A 23,225-nucleotide genomic window follows, 5' to 3' on the forward strand; every position below is an offset into this window, starting at 1 on the left:
AAAAGGCATTGGGAGTAGCACACAAACTGATATGAAGCTTTCTCAAAAGCATAGGCAGGCTGCTAGAATTCAAGATGTTCTTTCACTGATATATAGGAACTTTGCCAATAAAGATAAGGGGGTGATTATTCCATTATATAAATGCAATGTTTGGGTATATCTTGAATACTGCATACAGCACTGGAAATCTCCACACTTCAGGAAAGATGTGAACCTGCTTGAGAGGGTATAGAGAAGAACAGTGGGATTAGATAAGGGCAAAAGAAGTATTTATATCAAGACAGACTTTAGTTTTGTAAGGTAGTGTTTGGAAACTAGGCATCTGTGAGGTAACCTGGCTGAGGTGTTTAAGACCTTGAAAGGTTTGAGCAAACTAAATGCTAAGAGAATTTTTACACTTCATCGCATGATACACACAAGGGAACATAAATTTAAATTGAAAGGGGAGATAACTATAAAATAGATGTCTGAAAATTTCCCTTTGGTGTTTGTTTGTTTGTTTGTTATTTGGTTTTTAGGAGCATTAGCAACTACGGCCCTATTGCTCCGGGAATATGCGGTGGTCATTCCCTGACCTTTCCGCATCCTCCGTATTTGGTGGTGACTGGCTCGAACCCCCATCTAATCAAGAAGCGTGTGCTACGCACTGCTGCTCCTTCCCACCTGGCTATGGAGGCGCCACGTTTTTCTTTGTGTCCTTTGCCAAAGATTTCTCGTAATCTGCCTTCGCCTGCCTAACCTCCTTTGTGACTTGATTACAGACTAGCTTATATCTGACGTAGGTTTCTGTGTTGCCTGATAATTTATATGCATCCCATGCATTTTTTTTTTTCTGCCACGAGCCTTATTAATTCATTTGACATCCATTTAGGCCTAAACCTTTAACAGTATTTCTTAGTTGGTATGAAAAGCCTAGTAGCCTCCAAGATTAAGTACCTGAAGGCTTCCCATTTAGAATTCAACGTTGGTAACATCATCAGTTGATTCCACTGTATAGAATTTAAAAACTGTCTGAGACCACTGTAGTCACCTTTATGAAAACAAAAACCCTTCCCTTTACCCTTGATGGTAGCTGTATCTTTAAGTAAATCCCACATCAGTACACTGTGATCACTGTTACCTAGTGGTTCCTTTATCTGCAAATCTGAAGTACAAATCTGAACTACAAATCTGAAGTAATGATTGAAGGAAGCGTTGGGCAATAATTGCCCATGTTGTATGCTGATGATTTAGTGCTGTTAAACATTATTGTATGCTGATGATTTAGTGCTGTTAAACTTGCAAGATTTTTGACTCTCTCAGAATAAATAAGATAAATATTGTGGACAATTTTACATAAAAATTATATGTACTCAAAAACAAGTTCTGAAAGTTTGTAGAGTCGAGGAAAATTTAGAGTGCACCTGAAATAATCAAAAACTGAAACAAGTTATTAATTTTTTCTATCTAGGAATTGCCTTTAATGAAAAAGAAAAATTATATATGTAAATAAACAATAGAATAAATAAAGCTGGAAGTGTGGGAAGCCAGTAAAATTCATTTTCAAGCAGAAGAGATATTAGTCAAAAGACAAAAGTTGGTGTTTTTAACCAACTGGTAGTTTTGTGAAATCAGATGCAAGATTGAAAAAAGGAGTATCAATTAGTTACACCTTAATCAGTAAAGGTTTTTTGTATTTCAATTTAATTTAATTTAATTAATTAGAGAAATAGCAAAAAAATTGTTAACAAAATGACTTCCTAGGCATTAGAGGAAAGAGAGTTTACTCTGATCATGGTTAAAAATCTAAGAGAAAGTAGGATAAAAGGGAGAAAATAGTAAATGAATGTCTGTTATAGTGACCTGTAAACCATAGTATAGCAGATTTGGATGAATATTAGTATTGACAAATTGACGAAAGGAAATATTCTCATGTAGCACCAGCCAAAGGAATAAAATAATAAATAAAATTAAATTGAAAAATAAAATAAAGTAACCAATGTTACCTTCCCTTACTTCATTTACTTCTTTCAATTATTTATCAGTCTCTTAAATTTAGTTAAATTTCCAAATTCCACAAGAGTGTGTGTGGGATTTTGATTTCAGCCGTTGATCTCTCTCTCTCTCTCTCTCTCTCTCTCTCTCTCTCTCTCTCTCTCTCTCTCTCTCTCTCTCTCTCTCTCCCCCCAAAGGGGACCGGGGTTCGAGCCCGTCACCACCAAATACGGAGGATGCGGAAAGGTCAGGGAATGACCACCGCATATCCCGGAGCAACATGGCCTTAGTTGCTAATGCTCCTAAAAACAACAACAACAACAACAAAGAAAAACAGCAAAGAGTTCTTTATTTATTTAAACTCTAGAAGGAAGGGGATGAATCAGATTGGTCCACTTAACATAGATGGTTCGACTATTCATAATCCTGCTCAAGTAGCTGATAAACTGAATAAGTATTTTGAATCTACATTCACACATGAGTTATTCAAGGAGGGGAATGCCTGAAGTTTATCAAACTCTAACAGGGAGATAAGTGATTTTGTAATAACTGAGAGCAAAATGGAGGAGAAATTGTTGAAGTTAAACATAAAGGCACCTGGGGCAGATGGAATCTATCCAGTTATAATGAAGGAGGCAGCAAGGGAAGTAAGCAAAAACTTAGCCATAATTATGAGAGCATCCTTAGAGTCAGGGGAGGTCCCCATGGACTGGTGATGTGCAAATGTATCTCCAATTCACAAAGGGGGTTCAAAGGGTGACACAAATAATTATAGACCTGTTAGTTTAACTTCTGTTCTGGGGAAAATAATAGAATCACTGGTTAAGGAGGTGATATAGGATCACCTAGCCAAGACAGCAATAATAGTTCAGACACAGCATGGGTTTGTAAAGGGGAAGTCTTGTCTGACCAATTTTATTGGATACTACACTGTGGTCACAAAGGAATTGGATGCAAAAAATAATTTTGATATCATATACTTGAATTTCAGGAAAGCTTTTGATACTATTGCACATGGAAGACTGCTGTACAAATTGAAGCAGTATGGCATTAAGGGAAAGTTACTGCAATTTATAAAGGGATGGTTGAGTGGGAGATGGCAGAGAGTGGTAATAAATGGACACTGCTCTAACTGGACTAATGTTATTAGCGGAGTCCCCCAGGGTTCAGTGCAGTGCCCATTGTTGTTTTGTGTATTTATCAATGATATTGATGAAGGTATATCAGGCTTAATGTCCAAGTCTGCAGATGATTCAAAAGTTGGAAGGGTTGTTAATGACAGTAAAGATAGTATGCTACTGCAACAGAATCTAGAAAAGTTAGACAGATGGGCTGAGAAGTGGCAACTGAAGTTTAACATTGACAAATGCAAAGTACTCCATATGGATAGCAGTAACCCAAGCAAATTGTACCAACTGTGTGGTACTACACTCAGGGAGGTGGAGAATGAAAAATACCTGGGGGTAATTGTGCAGTCAGATTTGAAGTTCTTTAAGCAGTGCGGACGGGATGTCAGAACAGGTCATGGAGTTTTGTCAATGATATAAAGGAATTTTGCTAGCAGAGACAAAGAGGTGATTATACCTTCATATAATGTTTTTGTTTGTTTTTTGGTTTTTAGGAGCATTAGCAACTAAGGCCATATTGCGCCGGGAAATGCGGTGGTCATTCCCTGACCTTTCCTCATCCTCCGTATTTGGTGGTGACGGGCTCGAACCCCGGTCTAATCAAGAAGTGTATGCTACACACTGCTGCTCCTTCCCACCTGGCTATGGAGGCGCCCCTTCATATAAGGCAAATGGTCAGACCATACCTTGAGTACTGTATAGAGGTCTGGATACATCATTTTAGGAAGGATGTAGAGTTGCAAGAACGAGTACAGAGAAAGGCAACAAGATTGGTGAGAGGAACAAAGGGATGTGCTTACGAAGAAAGTCTTAAGTTCTGAAAGCTGCAGCATCTGGAGACTAGGCACCTGCGAGGTGATCTGACTGAGGTGTATAAGGCCTTGAATGATTTGAGCAGGCTCAATGCTGACGGGATACTTCCGCTTGATCAGATTAAGAACCTGAGGGGGCATAGATTCAAATTGAGGAAAGACAGTTGTAGAATAGATGTGTGGAAGTTTGCATTTAGTCAGCAGGTAGTTGATTTCTGGAACAGACTTCCATCTGTTGTTGTGGAAGTTGATAGCTTAAATAAATTTAAGGCTGAACTAGACAAACATTTGGAGTGACCGGATGGGTGAAATGGGAAGGTTTTTTTTTTTTTTTTTTTTTCTTGGCTGATGCTGTATAAGCTTGCTTTCCTGCATCATATGCCTCAACTAATGCTAACTTAAGACATGGGAAGGCATAGCATCTTGATGAAATGGTATATCTTCCACCACTTGTTCTTGATTGCATATGAAGGTGGCCCCTCACTACACATAATCCCTGCAGCATCACAGAAAATGCATGGCATGATTTTGCATGGCACTGAGGTATTAGTGATATTCTTTTAGAACATAATGAGAAATTTCCAAGCTATTCTTTGAAGTTTGGTCTTGAGATTGAAATGATGAACACATGGTAAATTGTGATAAAAGAAAGTATAATATTAAATTAAATTCCACAAGTGCCAATGACCTTCCCTGTAGTGATCAGCAAGTATATCATCCTACTTGCAGGCACCTTCCGCCACTTCAAATGATTAGATAGTATTCGGTATATATATATTCTCATACAAAATGTTGGACAGATGTCAAAATGTATCTGATGGGTAAATGACAATTATTAATATTCTATTACAGGAAGATGAAAACTTATACAAGTTGGCACCTTCACACATCTTCTCTTCAGATTTTTCTATTTTCAGTTATTTCATTGACACGCCTCACAAATACCTATAAAATAAAGGTAATATCAATACAGAAATAATATTGGCACATAGTACTTCAAAGGGCTATTAAAAGAGGCAATTCATTTTCAAGCTGATGTATTCTTGGTCAAAATATAATTTTTTGTTTGCATCTTATCATATTAGTTTCAACAAATACAATATGAATATCAATTATACTATACACCGATGAGCCAAAACATTATGAACAGCGAGTCGTTATGCAAATCGAAGCAACTGTGGGTGAACTACAGCTCATGCACGGGTCAAAACACGGTATAAAAAACACCTGAAACTGAGCTCCATTAATCAGTGTTACTCATGTTCTTCAGATGGGAAAGGCAGTGGACTTAAGCGAGTTGGACAAAGGCCAAATTGTAAGGTCCAGACAACTGGGTCAGAGCATATATGAAATGGCACGGCTGGTGGGATGCTTTCGGTCAGCTGTGGTTAGTACCAACCGAAAGTGGTCCGAGGAGGAAAAACCCACGAACCACCAGCGAGGTGTTGGACGACCATGGCTCGTCGATGCTCGAGGTGGACGAAGGCTCTCCCGGATGGTACGTGGCAACAGAAGGGTGACTGTGGTGCAACTCACTAGTAATTGGAATGCTGGTGATGAGAGAAATGTGTCACAACACACACAGTACATCGAACCTTGCTGAAAATGGGGCTGCATAGTCGCAGGCTGCTCCGAGTGCCCATGCTAACCACGGTTCACTGGCGACAGTGCCTACAATGGGCATGCGAGAATTGACAAAGGACCTTGAGTGATTGGAAGAAGGTTGTCTGGTCCAACAAATCACGTTTCCTGTTGCACCATGTGGACGACTGGGTACGTGTGCATCATTTACCTGGGGAAGTGATGGTGCCTGGATGTACCATAGGACGAAAACAAGCCGGTGGCGGCAGTGCTGTGCTTTGGGCGATGTTCTGCTGGGATACCCTGGGTCCAGTCATCCATGTACCGTGCACTCTGACATCTACCACCTACTTAAACATCATTGCTGATCAGGTACACCCTTTCATGCAACAGTCTTCCCCTCTGGCGGTGCCGTCTTTCAGCAGGATAATGCGCCATGCCACACCACCTGGATTGTCCGAGACTGGTTCATGGAACATGAGGAAGACTTCCAGGTATTGCCCTGGCCTCCAAATTTCCCCAGACATAAATCCTATCGAGCATCTGTGGTATCTGTGGTTTGTGTTGGAACAGCAACTCCGATTTGTGGAGTCTCAACCACGGACCTTACAGGAGTTAAAGGATCTGCTGGTTAAGTGTTGGTACCAGATACTACAAGACACATTTAGAAATCTTATAGAGTCCATGCCTTGCTGGGTAAGAGCTGCTTTGGCTGCACATGGAAGACCAACATCATATTAGGTAAGTGGTCATAATGTTTTGGCTCATCGGTGTATTACAATACCATATTTGCAATCAGAAAAACAAAAGCTATTCATAAAAATAGCAATAAAAACAAGAACAACCCCAAGATATTAAAACATTCAAGTTCTTTATTCTGAAAATTATTTGATACTCTAGTTTGAAATATATCCATTATTTTGTACAGTAACCTATATTTTAATATTTTTCAAAGTTATTTAAACAATTATTCCTCACCTTTAAAGATTGGAATTGGAATTCTACTCTTCTCTGTTAGATATGCAAATTTATCTTGGGTGACTGGTGTATTTAGTGGTGCCTTAACAACAGAAGAAATTTATTTCATTTAAAATACTAAATGGGAGAAAAAGAAAAAAATTACTTAATCTACAAATTTAATTAACCTCTTCTGGAAATAAAATTTGGGAAACTTCAGGATTACTTTCTTTATGCACCTTATTTTCATTTATATATGGTAACAAGTAAGAAGTGAAATATTAAAAGCTATGACATTATGGTAAATTCCTTTATATAATGTTTTATTGCTTTACCAGTCAGTGAGGGTCTACATCTTTTTTAAGACACCAAATTATAAACCCATATACATTTATCAAATAATGTGACAGTGTATACTTGTATGGTGAAACAAAAGACTTAATAGTGGAGTAATCAAAAGAACAGAGAAAATGTGTTTATTTTCATTGCCACTGACAAAAAGTTCACTGTATATAAATATAATATAAGGGGGATGAAAAATGCCTTGGCTCTTAAAGCAAGTTTCATGTAATTTTCATTTAAAGTTCTTCTCTGGGAATATATAGGTGCATATGAATTTTAAAGACAGTTCAGATCAAGTTTTTTTTATTATTTTCTATAAGATTTATGCTATAAATGTCACAGTTACAGTTTCTTTATGTCTCTATAAAAGCATCAATTCTATCAATGAGGATGAACATATTTTTGTCCCTCCTTCCCTCCCTCAAAACGTCTCATTTAGTTTGATGCAGTGATAAAAATACACCTGCCAAGTAAGCTGGTCTACAGATGTGATGGGTTGCAACAAACATTCTGCTAAAGTCAGTCACTTACTAAGGAGAAAAATCAGTACTTTCAATTTTATGTGATATGGTTAAACTTTTCCATTAAGTCTTACCGAAAAGGAGATTCTGATGAACCGATTCTATTTCATTACAAAATACCTTGTGCAGGTGGGCACTTAAAGATCGATTTTTAATGCAGCTGACAATCTGTCAAAACATGAAGTACCCAGAGGAACTCCTACCTCATTCTTTTAATAAAAAGAGGACACTAGTGTAAGGAACAGAGCACCCGTATAAATGACATCCTGAAATGAAGTGCTAAAGTTCTTGTCATCTGATTTTGCTATTTTTTTATAGGATCCTGTTCTATTACATGTAAAACAATATCAACTGACTAAATCAAAAGAGGTTGCAATTGTATGCGGTATTTATATATATTAATTTTTCAAAATTAATCAAGAAAAACTAATTGAATTTTCTATCAAGCAATAGCAGAATGCATCTTTTAGCTAGAGTTAAAGCATTTAAAACACCAAATGAAACTGGAATTTGTTTCTTGCTCAAAAGACCAAGGGCATAATCAAGAAACACAAGCAACAAGTTCTTATCTCATATACTTATTGCATGTGAATTCTTCAAATGTCTCACCCTTGGGGGAGGTCTAACAACTTATTTTCAGAAATGAGTATCTATAAAGAGAGACACATTGCTGCAGGATAGCAAAAATATTCATTCCTAGTCTCAGATGGTGTGCATGTTTACTTCTGGAAGTTCAGTTTTTCGTCATACAGAATACCTACAATATGTCCTGTTTACATTTATAGATGGCTACACACAAATACAGATCCTTGTTTTATTCTGCTAACTAACAGGACCTTCTACAAACAATGAAATAAATAAAGCAAAATGAAAGTTTCCACTCCAAATGATAAGGATTTAGGATTCTTTTTTAAACTGACAGGACTTCAAGACTTGCCACACATTGTGGCTCTAAACCAGTGGCACACAAACTTATTTCGCTCGCGATCCCCTTTATTAAATATAAAATTGATGCGACCCCTCAATGTAAACCCAGAGGTAGGATAACAGGTTTTTAGAGAAGAAAAATGGCATTTTATAAATTATGTAGTAGAAAATTTTATTTGAGTACTGAGAAAGGAATAAAAAAATTGTTTCCATTTTAATTGAATACAGCAAAACCAATAAATCAAATTCTTCAATTAAGATTACAAAACAATAAAAAATGAACAACTAATGAGAAGGATGGGCCTGGATAACTGATAATATTTGTCCATATTTGACACAATGTTTGAAATTACTAATCTCATGTCATCTTCTGGATCAAGTCTGGAATGCTTTTTTTGTTTTTATAGCTGTTAATTTTGAGAAACCAACCTCACAAAAATATGTAGACCCGAAATTTAGCAACGTTTGTATTGCCATTTTCGATAATTCTGGATACTCATCTTGAAGGTAAAGCCAAAATTTTTCATAAGTTGTCATCTTGAAAGAAGCACTTATTGCTTCATCAGACGACAAGTCAATAAGACCTTCCTCTTTCTGAATGATAATTCTGGGACATAAAGAAATATCAAAAGCAAAGGGATCACGAATCCAGTACATTTTTTTCTGGAGATACATTAAATCATTTGGAAAAATTCTTAATTAGCATTGTTAAGTGGGTGGCAATGATATCCCTAAATTTTAAAATGTCAATACATATATTATTATAACAAAACCAGAAAAGCAGAGGAACATTTCAATTTCAGTATTATTATGCTCAAATTCAGTTTTCAAAAGATTAAGCTTCCCTTTGAAAGTTTCTATTTATTATTATTATTCTTAATAGCCATATGGTGCAAGGAAGCCCGAGGCTTATGCTGCACCAGGAAAAAAAAAAAAAAATTCAAAGGGTGACACAAATAATTATAGACCTATTAGTTTAACTTGTGTTCTGGGGAAAATAATGAAGTCACTGGTTAATGATGCATTGCAAAATCATTTAGACATGACTGCATTAGTAGTTAAGACATAGTAGTTAAGTAGTTTACATAGTAGTTAAGACATAGGGTAACAAAGGGGTTTGTTAAAGGGAGGTCTTATCTGACCAATTTGATTGTTTACTATGATGTGGTCACAAAGGAACTGGATGCAAAAAATAATTTTGATATCATATACTTGGATTTCAGGAAAGCTTTTGATACTGTTGCACATGGAAGACTGCTGCACAAACTGTACAAATTTATGGCATTAAGGGCAAGTTGCTACAATGAATAAAGGGATGGTTGAGGGGGAGACAACAGAGAGTGGTAATCAATGGACACTGCTCTTCATGGACTAATGTTATTAGTGGAGTTCCCAAGGGTTCAGTGCTGGGCCCATTGTTGTTTTGTGTATTCATCAACGATATCGATGAGAGTATATCAGGCTTAATGTTCAAGTCTGCAGATGATACAAAGGTTGGCAGGGCTGTTAATGACAGTAAAGACAGTATGCTACTGCAAATGGATCTAGATAAGTTCGGCAAATGGGCTGAGAAGTGGTAACTGAAGTTTAACGTTGACAAATGCAAAGTACTGCATATGGGTAGCAATAACCCAAGAGAAATGTACCAACTGTGTGGTACTACACTCATGTAAGTGGAAAGTGAAAAAGACCTGGGGGTAATTGTGCAGTCAGATATGAAGTTCACTGAGCAGTGTAGACAGGCAGCCAGAGCAGGTCATGGAGTCTTGTCAATGATATATAGGAATTTTGCTGGCAGGGGCAAGGAGGTGATTATCCCGTTTACAAGGCAATGGTCAGGCCACACCTTGAATACTGTGTACTGGTCTGGAGGCCTCATTTTAGGAAGGATGTAGAGTTGCTAGAACGAGTACAAAGAAGGGCAACAAGATTGGTGAGGGGGAACAAAGGGGTGCTCTTACCAAGGTAGGCTTAAGTTCTGCAAATTGCAGCACCTGGAGACGACCAGGCATATGCGAGGTAATCTGATTGAGGTGTTTAAGGCCTTGAACGGGTTGAGAAAGCTCAATGCTGATGGGATTCTTCCTGTTGCTCAGATTAAGAACCTGAGGGGGACATAAATTCAACCTGAGAAAAGACAGTTGTAGAATAGATGTGCGGATATTTTCCTTTAGCCAGCGGTAGTTGATTTCTGGAAAAAAATTCCATCTCTTGCTGTGGAAGTTGATAGCTTAAATAAATTTAAGCCTGAGCTGGATAAGCATTTGGAGTGAATAGATGAGTGAAATAGGTTTTTTTTTTTGGCTGATGTTACATAAGCTCACTTTCTTCCATCGTATGCCTGTTCTAATGCTAACATATGTCAGTACAAAACTAACCAAGACAAGAATACAATTATTACCATATTCAGCAGTCACAGAGACTTGAACCGGAATCAACTGAACAGCAGCATCTATTACTGCACCAAAATGCTGAACTCAAGCCTCCTTTAATATAACTGGATAGATCCCATATTGTAATCAAATTATTTCACTAATTCCCGTAATAATGAACCTTAGTAAACCTTCAAGTAATAATAAACTTATTAAATCTTTATATTAAGAAAAAGATACTCTAAAAACTGTCACGCTTAATATGGCATTCATGTACAACAATAGCTGGACATGTATCCTGACTTTTTATGAAATGCCAAATTACTGAAAGTCTTCATAAAGACTGTTATTTCAAAACTACGATGTCATTGTTGAGAGGTATCCCAACATTGCAATATAAATAAACAACAGTTCCTGGTTCTTGTTCTTGGGGATTTTTGCCATGTCGACAAAACCATAGTGTGCCAATTCTTATGATACCTCAATTTATGCACTTTTATTGTGTATTATGTTTATATGAGTATATTTTCACAGGCCAATTTTATGCAGGATGAAAAGCCCAAATAATTTATGGGAAAAACTTTATTCCCTACACCTGACATTGACTAACTATAGACTTGATTGAGGAGGCTTTTAAGAATTCCTCCAGTCTCAGATGGAACTTGAACCCAGACCCTTTCAAACATGCGATAAGTGAAAAAACCACTATACTGTTATAGAGGACAATATCAATTCAATTTGAGGAAACAATAGCACTGCTGAGAGAAGCTGTAAGAAGACTGGTAGTGGTACTTGCTATGAAAAAATGCAACAATACTTCTTGAAAGGGAAACACCATTCATTAGTAACAAAATACTAAAGCATCTTGTGATACTTCTTGTGACACTCTTTTGATACTTCCACTTATATAGTTTTGTCATGTATTATGTCTGTATAATTGTTTGTTCACAGGCTAATCTGCATATTGTACTGACTGAAAAGCATAAAATAAGTCATGGGGGACCCTACTCCCTCCACCATTTGGAGGGAGCCTTGACTAAAGAAACCTTTAAGAATTCTTCCAGTATATATGGGATTTGAACCAAATGATAAAAACACTATATGGCCATAGAAACTATGGTAGTTTCATTTTGAGAAGAATAACAATGCTGTTGAAAGAGCTATAAGAGTGGAGATAATACTTTGTTATGAGTAAATACAACATTACTTCTCAAAAGGGATATGTCATTTATTAGCAGTTTAATACTGCAGCAACTTGTAATGGCACAGCTATTTTGGGAGATCAATGTCCTTTATTCAATTAAAAATTTACAGCAATGCCATATAACTTTTATACTTTAATTGCTCGTAATAACTGCTGCTGACTATGTGAAATTTTAAGAAAATTATCTCTCTTTTCTTCATTATATATGAAATTATAAACACTACAGCAGAGAAACAACTTTTCTTTGTGGTGGTCTCTTAAGTTTCAAATTCCTTTGCAGATTGATAAGATTCATATAAAGAAACTGAGAAAAAGGTAGCATATGTCCTAGAATAATTACCATAACAAAAGTTGTTTCCATCATCTGTTCTACTCTTTCTTTATATCAACTTTTTTTTAAGTCTTCAGTGCATATAGCTTTGTGTGTATTGAAATCCATGATAGCTAACTAATTCCGTTGAACAGGACTTTGTTCCTTAAATAGGCTTCTTAAAAAAGGTGACTGAATGTATATAAAGTCCTGCCATAATATTTAGCAGCTTTTGTAGCATGAGGCTTTTGCCCTAAATTTACTTAAATATCAGCTTTATAAACAATTTTATGAAAAATAAATCATGTAGTCATATCAGTTGTTCAGAATTAAAGTATAAACAAACAGATGTGAAAGAGACAAAGTATCATTTCAAAAATGTCCCCCCAATCACAAAAAATTTATTGTATCAAATGTGGACCATTACAATTCCTCCCTCCCACATACCCAAAATCATAAAAATCTACATATCAGGCATAGATCTCTACAAAGATTTTTTTTTTAAATTTCCAAAAAAATAAAAACTAAAAAAATAAATAAAATGCATAGCATGTTCTCTGATATTACTTAACTAACAACCAACACATAAGATAAAAAGAACAAGGAAAGCTAATAATAATACTCACCCCTTTTTCTTTCCAATCAGGAATAAGTTCATTCAAAGCATGAGTTTCTACACATGCCCCAGATAATATATGGCTACCTATAAAAAAATTTTTTTATTTAGCAGGAATGTAATCATAATAACTATGAATAATAGTAATGATTTATATTAGAATGAAAAGACAAACGCAATATGGATGGAACAATACTACTCACCCACGAATAATTATGGCTTTGTACAATTTTATATTTTTCTTTCCACTTTTTCTCTCATTTATAGCATTTATAATTCACAGTAGTAATTTAATTTTATTTTGGTATGAATAAGATAGAGCTCTGAAATCCTACTAGGTATTAAAAATATCAAACATCAGCTTATTATTGATCCAGGTATTGCTAGGTTTGTGGTACTTATCTGCATTACATCCTCCACACATCTTGAGCTAGTCATGCTCATTTATATCCATTCTTGCTGTCTATATGCTAGAGATCTGCACAGGCCTACATTTTTTTATTTTTACTCAATCGGGCCCAAATATGTTTTTCAAATTCATTACCCATACCTGCTCTACCCGAACCGATTTTTATCCCAGCCCAACTGGAACTTTTTATATAAATAAAATCGCTAGCATTAGTTTCTGAAGTTTCATAATAAAAAAATACTTTCAAATTCAAAATTCAGTATTAATAATTATATAACAATAATAATTATCAATATTAATTACAAAAAAAGAAAATGTACTAAATTTTAAATTTAACATATTTAATATAATTCCAAAACAAATATTGATATCCACCTCCACCAGCCACCTTCTCTTCACACGCTTTTAATTGCAAATTGTTGTGCAGAAATAAAATAGGTTCAACTCTGTCACTACTTAAATTGATTCGACGCACTTGCACTGCTAATCCGGCTGCACTAAAATTTCTTTCAGAGCTTGCACTGCTGGCAGGTGCATTTCCACGAAAAAGTACAAATTTCGGTGAATTTTGGAGACGCTGCCGAAGTGCACCTCATTGGTCAATTAAAGGTATCAACAGACAAATAATACACATTTTTTCTAAAAAACCTTTAAGAATTTAAATACATAAAAAAAAAAATTTAGAAAAAATATACACTGGTGTTCAAAGAAAGTGCATCACTTAAAATTGTAATTGTCGTCCAAATAACGTAAGTACATGGCAATATTTCTTGCAGATTGCATCAGATAAGATTGACACACGTAGGTGATGACATAATATTGCATCAGCTGTTACTTTCAGCTATATAAGCACACTCTGCAAGAGTTGCAGTCATTCCTTGCTTGTGTGAGGATGGCAAGTTATGTGCAGTTGACGCCATGAAGAAAGAGTGCTATTGTTGCTTTACATGAGGAAGGATGTTCTTCCCGTCATACTGCTTATAGACTGTCTTGTAATCAGTCAAGAGTGAGTAGATTTCTTTCCAAACTCGAGGATACTGGTTCTGCTGACAGGAAAAAAGGAACCGGATGCAAACGAGTCTCTACGCCAAAACTGGACCAAGTTTTGAAGCAATTATGCCTTAAAAACCGTAAAAGCTTCTTCATCTGAGCTGAAAAGAATTTCAGCTCAGTGCATTTCGTATCGTAGGGTGGGTCACCTGCAGTTTATAAAAGGTTCCACAAATGCCAATGGATACCTGGCTATATTAGAAGGCAAATTGCTGTCAACCATTAGAAACCATTTCAACCTGCCAAGTAATTGCATCTTTCAAGACGACTCTTCTACTTGTCATTGGGAAAAAAGTGTAAGTAGGTGCCTCTGTAGTTACTTTAGCTTCATTTCTGCATTAGCGGTGTGACAGTAATGTGTTTATATTTATTACAGGTGAAAAAATGGTTGGAAGAACGGTCCATTAAAACTGTTAGCTGGCCAGGAAACAGCCCGGACCTGAATCCTATAGAGAACTGTTGGCATCATGTGGAATGTGCAGTTGCCAGAAAGAAACCAAAGAACGGTTTCTTTCTGGCAACTGCAGGGTGAACTTCAGGAAGCCACAATTTGTGTTTGGAACCATGAACTATCAATTGATTATCTTCAGAAATTGATCTTGTCAATGCCTCGACGGTGTGCTGCTGTCATCAGGGCCAGAGGCAGTTCAACTAAATATTAGTTTGCATCTGGTGAACTTTTCATTTTGTTTTCCATTTAAAATGATAAACTGAAGCAAACTGAGGGCTTCTGATAACATTTCAGTCATAATTGTTGTGTTTACCAAAATCGTTGTATAAAGGTTGCAAATTCTCATTTTGGAATATTTTGAGAGCACTATTACTTAGCTTTGCCTTAACTATTAATAAATATCTTTTGTTTACATTTTTATTTCGTGATGCTAGTCATTAATGTAACATACCATCGCAAAAAAGGATTTGAAATGTGAAATTCCTAGGTGATGCCCTTTCTCTGAACACCAGTGTATGTAAGAAATAGCCCAAAAAAGTCAGAAATCTTTGAAGTAACAATTCATTAGGATTATTTGTACCCTACCCGAGCCCGAACATTGTTCGTGTTACCCACCCCGGCCCAGACAGACCTTTACTATATGCAGATTCCACACAGAATTTTATATTAGATTTTGACTCAAAATTTTGTTACTTATCAGAACAATATCAATCGGTAACAACACAAAAAATTTAATTATATATTCTTTTTCAATTCTTTTAAATCTTATGAAATAATAATAATATCACAATTTCTAAAAATATATTAAATTTTAAAAAATTTTAAATGAATTTTGCATATTTATTTATTTATTAGATATGGGACTCAACAGATCTATAAGAGCTAGTTACACTACAGTTTCACAGAGACAAAAGCATAAATAAATCAATCCATCACCGAATCTTCAAGATCAAAGGTATCAAATTATATTACTTTTATAGTTTTTGTAGCATTATAACCAAACAGTATATATATATATATATGTATGTGTGTATGTATAAGTAGCAGGGAAAATTAAACATGAAAATCTGTTTAATTTTCATTAAACAGATTTAATGAAAACCTGTTTAATGAACAGATACAAAAATGAGAGGATTACAGATTAATGCTAGCAATATATTATAATGGCTACATATTACTTTACATCCTCATATAAAATTCTAAATAAATTTTACAGACCACAGATAATTAACATTAATAACTTTAATTCCACAGAAATATAAGAATAAAATGTTAAATTATATCAATTTTATAGTAGTTCATATCCATTTATGTATATAATGCACCATACAAGTATGCAATGGTAAACAACATAATAAAAATTAAGAAACTTTTGTTGAATGAAGTCTACATCTAAGTAGGATGCAGTATTCACCCTGATTAAAAGACATTATAAACATTTTACGTTCCTAAATGTCAAAATGCTCTTTTGAAGCCTTTTTATAATAATAAGTTCAGTTTAAATGAATTAGCATGCAACATAATTTGCAATAGTGGAAAAAGTTCCAAGTGTTCTAGCATAGCTGGGGACTGGAGTGAGAAAAATTTCCTGAATCCCCATTCAGATGAGTTAGGAATGACAAGGTTCAAAAGTTTGTGAACCTGTATTGTGCCTGTGGAGTTGCTTAAATATTAACAAAATGACTTTTCAAGTGTCTACAAGAATGAGGAGGGGAAAATGGTGCAGTCAGCTCAATGACAATGTCAGAATTTGATGCAGCAGCTATCTGAAAGTTAACAAAGGTAAGACAGAATATGATAAACAATTTAAATGCAGCATCAACCTAAAATTATAGAAATTTATTTTAGGTTGGTGTGAAATTTCTTCTAGGAAATATGTGCCATCTTTCTTTGGAATGTGCCTGTGCTTATACACAATTCCTACAAAACCATATGTGGCAACCTTGTACCAGTGCATGCATAATGGTGCCGGTGGTTGTGTTTTGAATGCATCAGCAATTTAGATTATGTTAAACCATTGTGTATTATGTCTGCATAAAAGAGTGTTCATGTACCAATTCTGCATGTTTTGTGGGCTGCAAAACCCAGAATGACTCACAGAAAAAATTCCTACCCCATCACACATACCTGAGAGCCACTAACTAGAGTCCAGATTGAAGTGGCCTATAGAATTTCCTCTGTTCTACGGACTTGAACCCAGACCTTTCCAAACGAGTAACAAGTGGCAAAAGTACTACATTATCAGAGAAGACTAGAACAGTAGTTGTAAGATTATACTTAAGCAAACTTATCCATACTGTTTTTTTTTTTTTTTTTTTTTTTTTCATGACAAAACTGCCATTACATATCCCCGTTTAAACATGTGTTTAAAGTTAAACAATATTTTTATTCAAAATCATAGGTCATGCCAAAGCCAAATTTCCAGAAAACTACCTTGATTCATCAGTACCAATTAAATCATCAGTTTTGGGTGACACAGGTATTGGTCATGAACTAGATGTCTTTCACTGCTAAACAAAGAAACACCCGAAGATCAACATTTATTGATGTTACCCAAATATTCAATGGGAAGAATTAAATTGCAGATGGGTAGATCTTATTATGGGGCTGTTAAAAACCTTTCACCCATTCTTATCATGTCCACGTAATGCATGAACTTAAAGAATGTTACTGCTCTCGATTGCACCTTTTATTCAAATGGAATGGACATTATGAACTATGAGATAAAGCTTGGTTCCACTTACGTTACATGAATAGTCAAAACAGCAGAATGTGGAGTAATAAAATCCTCATGTTTTTCATGAAATGCCATTGTTTCCTCAGTGCTGAGAGATTTTTTGTTCGTTGCCTTATTTCTAAAAATTTTTGCCTCCCAAAAGATCCACATGTATAACATCACTGGATTATTAGTTGTGGGGGCTTGCTGAAAGGTAAAGCATATAAAAATAATCTCCACACATTGGGAAAACTGAAGGCCAATATGCAGAAACTGTAAACATAGACATTCAATAAGATGAAAATATTCATCTTATTGAAATGTATTCAATAAGATGAATATTTTCAACATTTATTATAATTTTTTATGATTACCTATTATCATTATAATTACTTGGTTACTTACATAATCTGAGAATAAAAGAAATGATTTCAAATCGCCCAACAGTTTTGCATTATCATAGTAATTTATACATACATTCATTGTACATTCAGTGTACACTAACCCTAGTTTTAATTAGTATTTAATTATTTTTTAATTAGTATTTAAATTTACATTACATATCATTGCATTGCCTTCTGGTGTGTGAGAAAAAGATGAATGAGTGTGAGTGAAAAAATATATATATATGAAACTTGAAAGAAAAGAAAACAGTATAAAAATAGAATGCAAGTAGAGTGAGAATGCAGATTATGAATGAAGTAAATGTGCGTCTCTCCCACCCCTTTGCCTGGTGGGTTAACCACTGCCAATTAACATATCCCACCCCTGGAGCGGGATGGGCAGCTTGACCTTCCTACCCGATTTGACACTACTTGGACATAACACTGACAAAGACATTCTGTGGCTTTGCTGCCAACATGCCATTGGCGAGTACTGGGTACTGAACTGGGTACTCTAACGCCGTTCTCTTTAAAACCACATCTCAGGGCAGGGTAGGGAGGAGACAGGTGTCTGTCTCCTCTCCTCTCTGCCTACTCCCATACTTTGCATGGTGGGGCTCGTCTCCACTGACCTCTTTGGGGATGCCTACTCTATCGTCCCTATTCTTCTATCTGTTTTCCCCCAGTCTTCAGTCTCTCCCCCCCCCTCACTAAACCGACCAAGTACACCGCTTAACAATGCTGCCAAATTCTGAACAATGTCTAAATTCTACCGTTTTCTTGTAAATCTGTTTTGGCCAAATTCTAGTGTACACCCCTTTTTTTTTTTTTAGGCTTTCCACTGAAATCCTTGGAAATTAGGTAGTGGAGCCTGCCAGAGTACTTAAATAATCTACTGGGTGCCTGACCTGCCTCCTCATGGCAAAGTGTGGGCAACAGTGGGTCCCAATAGGGGGCCCAACAGCTAAAAGGTCAGAAAAACAACAGAACATAATGCTACACAACAGACCACTCCCCAAACACTTTTTAAATCTCTGGCCTCAACAGAGTTCTGTGTCACTCACAAAGAATACAATGCACAGATGGGAGAAACTCCTGGTGCTGTCAGACAACTAAAACACTTCTTTTTTTTTAGGAGCATTAGCAACTAAGGCCATATTGCTCCGGGGATATGCAGTGGTCATTCCCTGACCTTTCTGCATCCTCCGTATTTAGTGGTCATGGGCTCGAACCCCGGGCTAATCAAGAAGCGTGTGCTATGCACTGCTGCTCCTGCCCACCTGGCTATGGAGGCACCCTAACACACTTTACACTTGACCGTACATTCAGTGTACTGAATGTACAATGAATTATTTTGAAAGTCACCTGTGCCTAAAGATACTAGTTTAGAAGAAAATAAAAATTTTTTTGAAAAATCATGAACAGCACTGAGCAGCCCAAATTGTAAATACAGTTAAGGTAATTCTCACTTTGAGAAAAATAAGGTAGTTTTAAAACACAGTTTACTCAGTGAACAAGCACTGAGTGAACTGTGCTATAGTAGGGATACAACCGTAATGATTTTATGTGCTCTTGTTTCCTTCTGTTATTGAAACAATTTATCTAATCTCCTCCCCTCCTTACTCTGATCCCAATAAACAACGTTATAAAGATCATTGTTAAGATCAATGTGAATGTATCTGATGAGTTTGTCACCAACATATCAAAAATACACTGAGTGATCACGAATTATGACGACCCCTATGAAAACTGAATGCGACCTGCTGACCACGTGACGTACGAGGGTGCGGAGTTAGTCGACCTACATAGCATAGGTTAGGTGTCATTGGTTCAGTAGGTAGTAAAATTTCCGAGCATGATGGGTAAAAGGAAGGATTTATCGTACTTTAATAAAGGACAGATTGTGGGTGCCTGACGAGCTGGTGCCTCGATTTCTCAAACAGCTGAACTGGTGGTGTGTTCAAGAGCTGCCATAGTTAAAGTGTACCAGGACTGCCATAAAAATAGTCAAATAATGACCCGATGGCAAAACTGCAGAGGTCAGCGAAAGGTTGATGTTTGAGGTGAGTGCCGGGTCCGACAACTCGAACAGGCGCAGCACTGTTGAAGAGTTGACTACCCAATACAACATGGGCCAACCCTGAACAATATCTGGCATGACAATGCATCCACATTTGGGCTATACCAGCAGACAACCCCTACGGCTTCCTCTCCTAACCAAGGTTCATCAGCATAAAAGACTCGCCTGGTGCAAAGGGCATGCACGTTGGACATTAGAAGACTGGAAGAAGGTGTGCCGGTCGGATGAGTCACATTATTTACTCCACACCATGGATGGTCGTGTATGGATTTGGCATCAATAACATGAGGCTCTTGAACCATCATGCATGGTATCAAAAGTGCAGGCTGGTGGAGGTGGTTGTATGCAGTGGGACATGTTTCACTGGAAAGAACTTGGACCCCTGGTGCATGTGGAATGGAACAACGTATCAGTAGTCTCTGCTATTGTCAACTGCTTGCTGACTGTGTACGCCCCGCTATGTTACATTTTTTCCTAAATGGCGATGGTGTCTTCCAAGATGACAATGCGCTGAGCCATCGGGCATTTGTTGTGGAGCAATGGTTTGAGGAACACAGTTCTGACTTCCAGCATATCGATTGTCCTCCGAACTCCCCCGATATCAATCCCATAGAGTACTTGTGTGACACTACGGAAAGGCATATCAGGCGTCTGGATATACCAATCAACTCCATACCTGCATTGCTGGCCACATTACACACAGCTTGGTTGGCCATACCTCCCGAACGCTTCCGACATCATTTTGAATCAATGCCACGTCAGATAGCTGCTGTACTGAGGGCAAAAGGAGGACCTACGAAGTATTAGGTAGGTGGTCATAATTCAGTGATCACTTAGTGTGTATATATATATATATATATAAAGAATCCAAATATCCCAGAGTTAAATTGTAAAATATATATAAAAAAATTATTAAGCATTAAAATATATAAAATTATTAAGTGTTACATATGGAAGTTAGATTTATAGTAAAAGTTAGATTTACTAGCTTGTCAAGCTTGTAAAGCTTAACAATTTGAAGTTAATTTGAAGTTAATAATTTGAAGTTAATTTGAAGTTAATAATTTGAAGTTAGATTTATAGTAAATTATCTTAGGAATTAGCCATTCCGTTTTTTATGTTTCCTTTCGAATTATATTGATATATATTTTACCGGCTCTTACTACTTAACCAGGATCCCTACTATTAGGGTCAGGAATTTACACTCCCGGTTATATCCGATGTAATATCGATAATTTGCTTTTCCTTTTCTGTTTCACTTTTAGCTATCCTCTTGCCTAATTTTTCATATCTCACGAACTATTAGAGTAATTCGAGGGGGAGTGAGGTACTATTCCCCTTTTTGGACGGCTAGATTTATACTGATTTATAGTATTTACTATAACCTAATTTTAAATTAGTTGAATTATCCATTATTATGGATATTGGATTTGGTATACAGGCAGATGATAACAGAAACCGATGGCTCAGTCTAACATGGAATTTTATTTTGTAGGGGTTTAGCCCTCGACAAAGTCTCTTGCAAAATGGGTTCCCATGTAAGGCTTATTTTGTTATTTAACCTAATATTTTATATTTTTCATGTAATTTTTCATGTATACTGGAGGTACGGTTGGCCAGTGGTTACATCGATTTTCAAACGATGGAGGTACTTACATTACACTATAACTTATATAATTTGGACATACCTAACGACCGATGTAATGTTCTATCGTTTGATGGCATTAATCGGTTAGTTCCATATGTAACACTTAATAATTTGATATATATATATATATATATATATATATTTAATTAAATTTTAAAAAGGCATCTGAAATGCAGTTTATCCTAAACTATTAGGATGAACAATAGAGGATTTAAAAATCCTCTATGATAAAAGTAGTTAATGAATAATTAAAAATGAGCAATGGAGAATATTTTTGTTTTAATTTTGAACTACATAAAAGGAAAAACCATCGTTTTTTTAGAATACTTGCCTACATCAGCAGCCTTTTCAACAAGACAGACTCTTAATTCTTTTCCTTTTTCATTTGCTAATTGCTTCAACCGTATGGCAGCTGACATTCCAGCAGGACCGCCACCCACTATTACTACATCAGTTTCATCTTGAGTTCGTTCCATATTTACATCTGCCATATTAAAAAAAAAAAAAAAAATTTTGAGCTGACAAGTTAATCCTATTTTGTATCCAATTATAGTTATCACACAAGTAAAAGAAAATGATTCTTTGAAGAATAAGCATTTTTATATCATTACTAACATATAAAAAATATGTATAGCCTTAATGATTTCTTTAAACTGCTATATGAATAAAAATTAAAATAATTTTTCTGTACCTTTGGATGAGAACTTATCCAATGAAGACAAACGTTCAACTCATCAATGCATGCATTCTATTAGAACGTATTTCTCATTATTAGCAAAATCTCAGTACTTTATTAAGTTTGTTTTTTTTAAATTAATTTACAATTTAAAATCATTGACTTTGATCCTAAATACAAAGAACTCAAAGGAAAATCTTTATCAGTTTATATTGAACACATATTTTCAATACCTTTCCATCTTTCATCGGTATCTCTAGGAATAATGGTGTAATGTGTTGTTATTTTTGGAAAAGACTGCTCTGTATGACATCCTTTTGCCACAAGATTTGAAGCATGAGCTATTAAAAATAAAAAATAGATATAACATGAAATATCTGAAAGAAACAAAATAAAATATTCCTGACATATACTTCTACTAATACAAAAAAAAAATTCCATTTGTAGGGAGATGCCTATTTCATATTATACCATTATTTCAGTTTCATTTTCTGTAATTTGTTTAAATATTTGTCTTTCTTTAAAACTATATGTACGGTGGAACCAACTGATGATGTTACCAACAGCAAATTCCAAATGGGAAGCATTCAAAGAATTAATCTTGGAAGCTACTAGGCTTTTAATACCAACAAAGAAATATTTTTCAAGATTTAGGACTAAATGGATGTCAGATAAAATAGACATCTGACAGAGAAGAAAAATGCACGGAATACATATAAATTAACATGTGACACAGAAGCCTATGATAGATATAAGCTGGTCTGTAACCAAGTTACAAAGGAGGTTAGGCAAATTATGAGAAATCGTTGGCAAGGGATGCAAAGAAAAACAGCAAAGAGTTCTTTACTTATGTAAACTCTAGAAGGAAGGGGATGAATCAGATTGGTCCACTTGATATCGATAGTTCAACTGTTGATGATCCTGCTCAGGTAGCTAACAAACTAAATGAATATTTTGCATCGACATTCACACATGAGGAGTTATTCAGGGAGGGGAATGCCAGAGGTGCATTCAACTCTGGCAGTAAGCTCGATAATCTTGTAATAACTGAGAGTAAAGTGGAGGAGAA

The 23,225-nt window shown here is 35.8% G+C and overlaps 1 protein-coding gene across 1 annotated transcript in view; it reads right to left on the minus strand.

Moving 5' to 3' along the window:
• Positions 1–23,225, minus strand: part of Etf-QO (electron transfer flavoprotein-ubiquinone oxidoreductase) — an 84,984-nt gene that overhangs the window by 56,991 nt on the left and 4,768 nt on the right. The window contains exons 2-5 of the mRNA XM_090380122.1: positions 22,390–22,497; positions 21,808–21,964; positions 12,754–12,826; positions 6,473–6,554 (exon numbers count right to left, since the gene is read on the minus strand). Coding sequence (XP_090236248.1) covers positions 6,473–6,554; positions 12,754–12,826; positions 21,808–21,964; positions 22,390–22,497 — 420 coding nt within the window. The remainder of the gene's footprint in view (positions 1–6,472; positions 6,555–12,753; positions 12,827–21,807; positions 21,965–22,389; positions 22,498–23,225) is intronic.

Source organism: Mastigoproctus giganteus, chromosome 1 (genome assembly GCF_048544385.1).
Source record: "Mastigoproctus giganteus isolate SK-2022 chromosome 1, ASM4854438v1, whole genome shotgun sequence".
Lineage (NCBI taxonomy): Eukaryota > Metazoa > Arthropoda > Arachnida > Uropygi > Thelyphonidae > Mastigoproctus > Mastigoproctus giganteus.